At 46.0% G+C, this 9,643-nt stretch overlaps 1 protein-coding gene across 1 annotated transcript; it reads left to right on the top strand.

Moving 5' to 3' along the window:
* Nucleotides 1–368: 368 nt before the first annotated feature.
* Nucleotides 369–9,324, top strand: LOC104500610 (tumor necrosis factor receptor superfamily member 8-like; the record flags this gene model as incomplete). Its single annotated transcript, XM_010144278.1, has 9 exons — nt 369–413; nt 912–1,005; nt 1,851–1,982; nt 2,184–2,295; nt 2,873–2,951; nt 7,419–7,539; nt 7,960–8,045; nt 8,211–8,259; nt 9,040–9,324. Coding segments are annotated over exons 1-9 (1,003 nt in total), but the record flags the coding sequence as incomplete, so codon positions are not given.
* Nucleotides 9,325–9,643: the final 319 nt, after the last annotated feature.

Genomic DNA, 9,643 nt, shown 5'->3' with positions numbered 1-9,643 from the left:
TCTGCCGCCTTTCCCTCTCTCCTCGGAAAAAAGAAAATTACAAGTCAGGAGTGAGCTCTTTAATAGTTCTCACGTTGTTTAATTGTGAAATTGGTGGTTTTCTCGACTAGGCGATTACGGGGAAGACTTTTAGTCCCCTGGGGAGAGAGTTGTAAGAGCGGAGCTGCGGGGACCGGGGAGTGGAAACTCCCGATTTCAGCTTAGATATTGCCGGCTGATGGCAATTAGCGGCGGGGAGCTCCGCGCTCGTCCCTTCCCCTCCTCCCGCTCTTTTACCGCGTCTCTCGGGCGTGTGTTGTAAGAGAGGGCTCCACCTCCGTGCCGGACACCCGCGGCTCTGGGCTCCCCGCCCGGCCCGAGCGAGCCACATGGTCCCCGGGCGGGCGAGACTGGCGCAGGGGTCTCCGGAAAAAGTAAGCAACCCCTCCAGCTCCTAATGCTCCTCGGGTACAGTAAGCTATTTTTGTTAATGACTCAACTGCTTGCCTTCTGCGTAAGAGCCGGGGAAAAGTTGGATGGGGCGTTTCCTCGGATTTGCTGGAAGAAGACTAACACTGACCCTCCTGAATAAAAAGACGGGAGGACAAAACAAGCCCCTTGCACCAGGCAGAAAACTCGGCCTCTGAAGTTCAGCTGTGGTGAATTAATAAAGGAAAAATAAAGTTTAAAATGGAGGTAGGGATCTGGGGCAGTAGTAGTCCAAAGCCCGTCAGCCGCTGCTCTAACCCCAGCTTTGTGCTCGTAATTAGCGCTGTGAGCGGCACACTTAGCAGAAATTAGTTTGGGTTTCCTTTGTGGCTTCCCATGAACTTCAGAATGTGTCTCCAAGTCTTTGCAGGAACATCTCCCCAAGATGGTTATCGCATCCTGGGAGGATGAATCACTCCAGCACCTGTCTGTCTCTGCTGTAGGTTGTGCTGCTGCTGATGCCGGGAGCTGGCACAGAAAACTGTAGGGAGGGCGAGTATTTACATGAAGGTCACTGCTGCCTGTCTTGTCCAGCAGGTAAGACGTCAGCAGCTCTAGCTGGTGATGGCCATGGGTTTTTCCCCACACTGATAACGATGTCACTGTCGGTTTTTACCTCACGTCTGGTGGAAGCATGAGCCTGGTCAGAGCAGCAGCTTGTTGGTGCCGTTAAGGCTGGGCTCCAGTTTGAAGCAAGACCCCCTTGCACAATAGCTGATGACTGGGAGAGGTGCCTTGGCAGCAAGCCAGGAAACTTCTGCCCGCTGTTGAGAATATAGAGTTCAAAGTCGGATGGTGGAGGTTTTTAAAAAAAAAAACCAGAACAGAAACCACAAACCAACAACCCCCCTGCTCTGGTTAGCACAAAGAACAGGCCTAGGGGAATTCTGGTATTTCTATCTGTAGGTAAAACTTGAGTTTGCTTTTGCTCTCCCCTCCTTGCTCAGTGTGTGCAGAGTTAATGAGCTCAGTGCCAGGAAGCACCCTGCACTTGGATGGTACTGGAAGGCTGTCGGGAGTATTGAGAGAGAATTCAGGCAGAGGAGGAGAGAGGTTGTTTCAAGCAATTCTTCCAGCACCTGCCGTGTCCCGTCGGAGGATATGGCGCTGGCCATGTGGGTGACCTGGAGCTGCTGTCATGAGTCACCCTCATCCTCGGTGTGCCTCAGCAGAGGCCTGGCTGCTTGCCTCACTTGCCGCCGCACCCTCTCTGTGCAGCAAGCTGCGAACGTGCCTCCTGATGCTGATGCGCTGCTTCGCTCATGTGGTGCACCGTTTGCTCCACGAGGGCTTGAACGTCCTCCAAAAATGGCTTTGTGCTGTAGCATCCTGTTAGGGTTCCACGATCCTGTGAGACTGCTGCTGGCTCTCCTCTTCCACAGGTACTTATGTTGCTCAGCACTGCAGTGCTCCGCATTCAGAAGGAAGATGTGTCTCTTGCACGGAAGGAGAAACTTATACCGCCCATGAGAACGGCTTGGAAGAATGCTTGCCATGCCGGCAGTGTAAAGATGGTACCAAGCACAATTTCAATGAAACCTTAACCCTTTCCCCCTTTTTTTTAATGTAGAAAACCTGGTTCTCTGGTTTTTTGCACTTCCAGTTGTTGAGAATGTTGAATTTATGAATAAATTGCCTTTATGGCCTGCGTGTAATTTTTGCGCAGTTGTAGGGAGCCACAAGTTTGAGACTTACTTTGTAACTTTTATTTTTAGATCAGATAACTTTGAGACCCTGTACTGTGATGCAAGACACTGAATGCCAATGCCAACCAGGGTATTTCTGCCCCGCCGAGGGCTGCGAGATATGTCAGAGATGCAGTACAATGTAAGTTTGTTAATGGACATAAGTGACCCTTTTCCTTCTAGGGAATGTTAGAGCTGTGGCCCAGTCTGTGCCAGTACCTGACTTGTGATTAGGCTGTAAATAATTGCACCAAAGATAAATGGCATTATTCATGCATTTAAATTTTAGGTGTCAAAATACGTGAGGTTGAGACCTAGAGAGATGTGGATGTTGGTATTGTTGTGCTTGTTGCTTATGGCTCTAAGCTTATGCTTTCACATCAGAACTTCCACACCTGAGCTTTGTAGCAGCCAGCCCCAAATTTTGGGAGGTAGAACCACCAGTTGAAGGAAACTAACGGTGCATGAATAATCCATCTGCTCTGTGGGGTGTTTTTTCCCTACCCCTTACAGGCTAACACATGAGCTTTATCTGCTTCTCCTCTCTGTGATCCTGTAGTGTTATCTCACCTAATTTAAAAGTGCACTTCTAACAAAGTTACTTGTTTATGTACAGTCTGTTGATGTCTCTAAGCAATGTCTGAGAAAAATCAGGCCTCGGCAGAGGTGCATATTGCTCTGGGAATGTTGATACAACCCTGTGTTGCCCTTCACTTCAGGTGTCCGGAAGGGAAAGAAATTGTGCAGAATTGCAACGCTACTATGGACCTCGGATGTGGCTTACCCAGTCAAGGTCTGGTACACAAACACCTCTGCTGGCTTTATTGGGTCTGTGGCCTCAGGCGAATAACACCAGAGCAGTCTGTAAAGCAGTGGCTTGAACCATTGTCATGTGTTGAAGAGCTTCTGTATTTTGGTCTGGGAATTTCTTGCTAAAGACAAGTTCCCCAAAGAACTGGAGTGAGAAAGTGTCTTAAATTTCACTGGGTGGGTGGGAAACTACATGTACTGTCAAGGCTTTCAAAGCTGCAGCAGTGATGCTGTTGGAAGTTATGGACCCTGCAAAGATTTCTTTCATGTTTCCTATGTCTGAGAAGCTGAGTATGGAGCAGCTTTCTCTTCTGCTGGTAGATAGCTTCTGCCACACTAGAGAAAGCAGGAGCTGGTGCTACAAGCAGTAGAGCCCCTGAAGCTCACTCTTCTCTTGCATGCGTGTTGCCTCCTTTTCTTCAATGTCTCTTCAGAAAGGCTGGTAGCAGTTGTAGTGCAGCTCCATACAGAATCCCCCGCTGCCTTTGGGGCTGTGCTGTGCAAATGAGCACTTACGTGTTCAGGTCAGCTGATAGTCCCAGTGCCTTTTCCAGGACAAACTAGCTGGGTCATGGTCCTCATGCTGAGCTTGGGCTGGCCTCTAGGGCAGCAGGGAAGACTTGCACTTCAGAACACCTTGTCTGGGGGCTGCTTCAGTACTAATCTTATTTCTTTTTTTCTTCGCAGGAAGCACAGATTTCATTATTGTTATTGTGATTATTTTGGTGGTTGTTGGTTTATTGCTGTGGTTTATAATTAGAAAACTGAAGAGTGATAAAGGTAATAGCTCGATTACTATCCATAAACCTTCCAGCACTAGGCAGAGCCTGCTCTCAGGCTGTCCCTGCTTGCTATGTTTACTCCTGGGGAGCCCGTTTAAGCTCTAGCTCACTTATTATGTGATTCAGTTAAGTGACTCTTGTATAACAGAGACTAGTTTTGTTCAGTAAATAACATAATAAACGTCAACTCTGAGCTTTCTTCCTTCGCTGACAGATGCCTTTGCTTCAAAGCAAGATTAGTGTAAGGTCCTTAAAAGGACTTTTCCTGTTTACTGGCATTGTATTGGCGAAGAGCGAGGAAGATCTGTGTGTGAGCTCAGATGTATGGGGCAAGAAGTAGCAACTAATTAGATCATTAACTGCTTTAACTTGTTTTGACTATGGAGATTTTTTCTACAAATTGTTGTCTTTTTACCATTTGAGCTTCTTAACATGCATGTTAGATGGATAGGTCCTGTGTGAATTACTGTTATTTTTTTAGTGGGAATGGAGATTTTTCCTGAGAAACTTTCCACTAGTGCATATTGAAGTGTTTTTGCAACTAGTTTAGTTAGACTAATGTTGAAAATTATTCTGAATGTTAACTTTGTTCAAAACTTGTCTTATTGATTGTATTACAGTACAAACCACTTCTGCCTTCTCTTTTGTATTGCAATAGCCCACAAAAATGGTCAGAAGCATAAGCTGGAGGGGGGGAGGTTGAAAGAGTGGCTTAAAAGCCAAAGTGAATCTTGTGGTCTGTTTTTTATGAAGTGAGATTCTTCATCCCCTGTATGAAGGCACAGTGTTTGTGCTGTTGGTGGGAGCCAAGGGTAGTACTCTCCTGAAACATAGGAAACAAGTCAAGGAAACTAATTGGTGTGTATCAGAGCTTTGGTTTGTGTTTTGAATCTGTCTACTGCATATGGATTTTGAGTGAATTCAGCTATATTTAAGTTGCTGCAATTCCTAAAAGTTTGAGACATTTGTCTTGTTTTCCAGCTGCTTCACCTGACAAAGATGCAGAGAAAGGTCTGGTAAGTATATGATGGATCAAGTGTTTCACTCAGTTTTGTGCAGCTGGACGGTGCCCTGTGTAACTGGAGCTGGTACACAGCTCTCCAATGCTGTCTTGCTGTAGACCTCTGGTAGGACATGTTCCTGGGGCGCAACAAGCTGTGATTCATACAGGGTCAGATGTTAGCAAGGCCCTGATGCGTTCATGAGCTGCATGTGTTCACTGCAGTTGGCCTTTCCAGTACTTCCCTTGGAAACATTCCAGAGCCTGTGGCCAGGATGATTTGTAAGCGGGGGAGGGAAAAAAATCTGGTTAAGGGCAAGTTTTCACTTCAAACTGTTTCCAGGTGATGCCTTGGCCCAGTTAGCTCTTGGCCACTTCATGTGTGCATTATCCACGGAAGGTCAGGTAGCGCTTCCCTGCGCAGTGGTGTTCTGGCATTCCTTGCATTTTAGCTACAACGTTACTTGTTCACAAGCATGACTCCTCTTGAGCCAGTAAAGGGACTGCGTCTTCCTGCCTTGGGGCTGCAGACCAGGACCTGACAGTCTAACTCCCTGATCCCAGACAGTCACATAAGACAAGGAGTTCAAAAGTATGTCTCTGGAAAGGGTTTGCCAAGCTAAGGCTGGCTGCTGGTGTACGTGCCACTTTAAAGCTAGGTTCACCCTGTCCTCCTGTAGTCCAACACTTTTCAGATCCTTACTGTTTCAGTAGGATTTCAGTCTCTTTTTATCTAGTGTTTTGTGAGATGAATGTAAGACTAGCTTGTATTTAGCTAGTCTAGCTTTAGCTTCTCCATTTAGAAGCTACACTCCTGAGAGCATGGCGAGTCTTCCCTAGGATAGTTAATGATGAGTAACACCAAGCTGTAAAACTCAGGTTTGTCTTGATGAGGATTTAAGAAAAGCATCCAGATTCCTTTTGTAGCACATACACAGCACCTTCTCCATGCTGACCACCTTGTTCCCCACCCAATTCATGCACTACTCACCTGGTGCATGAGGTCTTGTCTAATCTTACTAGTTACATATTTCAAGTAATTAAATGCATCTTAATTTATAACAAACACTAGAAGACTGAAGAAACAGACTTGAGAGATCTGTTAAAAACATTATCTTAAACTCTTCTTTTTTTAAGGTCCATAAATGGCTCAAATATGTGAATCACCCATGGGGTTTTGTTGGGTTGTGTCTCCCCCCACGACCTGGCCAGATTCGCAGCACTTCGTGTATTCGTAGAAGCTGATGAAGAAACATGACAGAAATCCTGGTCAAAATGCTGTAGCATAGGAATAGGCGAATATAACATCTCTTTAATTTGAATAAAATAGTAGAAGAATAACACAATCACAAATCAGTGCATGGTGATGCTTAGCTCTGATGTAAGAGTTGTCACAGACTTGAGTTGCAGTGTCTGCATGCTTGGAGTGTTCGTGCTGCTGTAACAAAAAGCTTATTTGCTAAGGAGAGTGACTCTGAAGCAGCCCTGAGACCAGGTGTTCTGGCACTAACACACTGTCCTTTCCAAAGTGAATTTATACTGCTGAAAAAATACTGCTAATAGTTTGTTTTGTTCCAGAACAGAGCAGCAGCTATTAGTCAGCCATGCTGTATACTCGCAGTTGCTCTGTACTTACACAGAATAGTTCTTAAATAGGATCAACTTGTTTAACCTGTTTGCACCCTTAAACAGCAAGTGGATTCAATGAGGATGATGTACAGCTATATGTGTGATGCGTGGGGTGGTTCCCCTCACATCCCTGCTTACGTGTGTTGGTCACACAGTGGTGTCACACATGGGTCACTGACCTTCTGCAAACAGCAATCACACTGGCTTATGCTTATGGGGGAACTGTAACACAAGTTTCATTGGAAAAACAGTCACTCCTTGCCCTCATTTTCTACCTTTAAAAGAAATAAAATTCCTAAAACTTTCCAGTTTCAGCGCTAGCTGATATGCTAGACGAGTGCTGCTCTGCTCTGTGCTTGAACGGTGTCTAATGAGTGGGAGCTATACTCCCAGCACGTGTTTGGTTTGTGTATTGCCAATGCTAAAAGTGTTGTAGCCCTCCTCACTTGCTGCCCTGTCTCCTCACAAAAGCTATGCAATGTGCACTGGTGCTCACTAAGACAAAAACACCCTCTATGTAATACTGATTCTAATTTGTGAATCTGCCAGAAAAACAAAACCAAACCAAAAAACCAAGCTAGTGCACTTACATGGAGCTGACAGGCTATTGACAGTTTGGTGCAAGCTCTGAGAGCATCAGCTGTGATACAAGGAGAGGACTGAGGTCCCTGTTGTTAAGTCAGCTCAGGTGCAGCAAAGCAATTTTCTTCTCCCCGCCTCAGGAGGAGCGTGTGCCTTCTGTACCAAGAGAGCAGCAAGCAGCCATATGCACCACTCAAAAGCCTAGGGGAAGTTTCCTGCGTTTGTTGTGGCGGTAGCCTGTGCACCTTGCCCCGCAGTCCAGGGGGAGCACAACACCCAGGGAAGCGGAGGGTTTCGACTCTGTAGATATTTGAAGTCCAAGTCTAAAAAGACTGTAACTTTACCAGCTCTCCTGTTATTTCTCTGACATCTGGTGACTTCAGTTGTTGTTTTCTTTCTCCAGACTGTCCTCGAAGGCCCACCTCTGAAACTTCTCTTAATGCACATTCTTACTCTCTACAGGAGTCTGAGAGCAGCACTGAAAGGCTCATTTTGCCAGAAGTGGAGACACCTCCACATAGCGCAGCGAGCCCAGAGGGTGAGAACTCTGGTGAGAGCCCTGAGGGCCAAGAACAAACCAATGGTGACTTGAGAGGAAAAATCCCATCACCAGAGGAAAATGGTGTTGTGCTTTCTCAGCCGGGCACCATCCGGTGCAGGGGCTGGCAGCGCCTTGTGGAAAGGTGCTGGAGGATGATCGCTAAGTCTTCACTACCAGCAAAAACTGGTCAGCATCCTGCTTTTTGTCAGAATGTCCCATCTAACATACGATGTGGTAGGACGGTAAGTGTGTGAAAGTCTCATAGTATTTTTCTCTGATACGTGTGTAATTTCAGTTGCGTTCTTAACTACTCCTTAAGTGATAGATGCTGTTTTCAGGGAGAATGATAGGGAGGAGAAGGCTTTGCCTTAAAGATGTAGGAGCAAGTATGGGAAGTTCTGTCTTGGGAAAGCAAACTTCAGTCCCTCATATAATCTGCTTCTGCCTCTCATCTCTGTTTAGTATTTACGCAGAAGCTGTTCTTTCGCAATAGTAGCAAGTGCACGGCCTTATTGCTTCACTTCAGAGCTAGTAGCCTGGATGTTTCGGCACGTGGTTTTCTTTGCTCAAATCCTTTTGGCCGTGCTGTGAAATCTGCCCTCCTCCCCCTTATCGGTGTGTGTGTGGTGGAAGCAAACTCTCAAGTAGCTCAGCAATAATCATGAGTGAAGGGCTCTGATGTGTAGGAGTAACGGTCAAACTTTGTATTACAGGTACGAGAACCAAGGTGTCAGATAACTGTTAAAGATCTCTCTCAGAAAGGTAAGTCTTGCACAGATTGGCAGTACTTGGTGGTTTTTCTGTTGACTTCAGTCTTTTTAAGGAGTAGTGTAGAGAGGCTAATGGATATTTCTTAGAGCTATAAGGCTTTCAGTTTATTGTAAAATAAACAGGATTATTACTACCTTAGAGAGAAGTTGTAATCCCTGTGGTGAATCGTTCTACTTTGAAGTGCGGCTTTTCTGCACGCTTAGTGTGGTATAGTGGTACAGATGTTGATGTTTTTAATGAGCCTGCATTGCAGCAGCGTACTCTGCCTTAATGAGCGAGGTGCTGGTCAGAGCAGGACATCCTTCTGTCAACTGTCCGGTCACATGGAAAACCGCATCGAATCCCCATACATCCACCTGTACCCAGCAAGCTGATGTGCTGGATGGCCAAGCCATGGGTTTTGCTCGTGCCGGTCTTGGCGTGGCAAACATGACTGGTAGCATAGTAAAGGGATTAAAGCCTCCTGTTGAGTAGCCCTGTTAAGCCGAAGTGAAGACATGCAGGCCAGTCGAAACCTTGCTCAAAATCACCTTTTACCGAGTGGTGTCTTAAGTGACTGCTTCTGAGATGTGTAGACAGATGCCTTTAACTTTTCAAGATCACTCAGTTGGAAACCTATTTGTCCTGCTGCTTCTTGGGTTACAAACCTGGCCTTGCTGCTGTTGTTTGGCCGAAAATTAATGGGAAAGCATGTACATTAGCTCTGAAAAAAGCTGTATTTTAAACCTACCCTGATGTGAGTTGTCTGTGTGTGTTTGTTTTGTCTTTCAGAACTGAGCGAGACCTTCTGGGTCTTGATAAATGGAGTGCCACCGAACAAATGGATGCGGCTTATGAGAACTCAGCTGCAGGAAAATGATATTGCTAAAGTTATTCATGACTTTCCTAACGATAAAGAAGAGCAATCTTACCAGATGCTTCTCACCTGGAAAAACACACTAGGAGAGAAACAATCTATTATTAAGTTACTGGATGAGTTATGGTGTATAGATACCAAGGCTTATGATAACATATTGAACACTTTAAAAAGTAATAACGTTATAAGTAAATTAGAAGGTAGAGATTAATGTTATGATGAACTTCAGAAATGCTCCTGTGTACATATATGTCTACAAACTTCCTGTAAAGAGGACGTCTACGAACTGCTAGTAGAAGCGGTGGCATGGACTGGTACCTCATCGCCTCCTGGGGGGAGCTGGGAGCGGTTTGAGCCGCTGGTGGTAACACGGACTCCGGTTGCGACGTTCACTAAGGGCCTCTGAGTTGTTGGAAAATAAACTCGGGCGCCGGATTCCAGCTTCAGAGCGAAGCCCCAGCTCGGACTTCCCTTCGTGTGAGGCAGGGCCGTGTGAGGCGCCCGGGCAGCGGGCGCAGA

The sequence above is a fragment of the Buceros rhinoceros genome, unplaced genomic scaffold (genome assembly GCF_000710305.1).
Source record: "Buceros rhinoceros silvestris isolate BGI_N320 unplaced genomic scaffold, ASM71030v1 scaffold39799, whole genome shotgun sequence".
NCBI classification, from domain to species: Eukaryota; Metazoa; Chordata; class Aves; order Bucerotiformes; family Bucerotidae; genus Buceros; species Buceros rhinoceros.
Note: the sequence above shows the minus strand (reverse complement) of the source record. Positions and strands in the feature narration are given on the sequence as shown.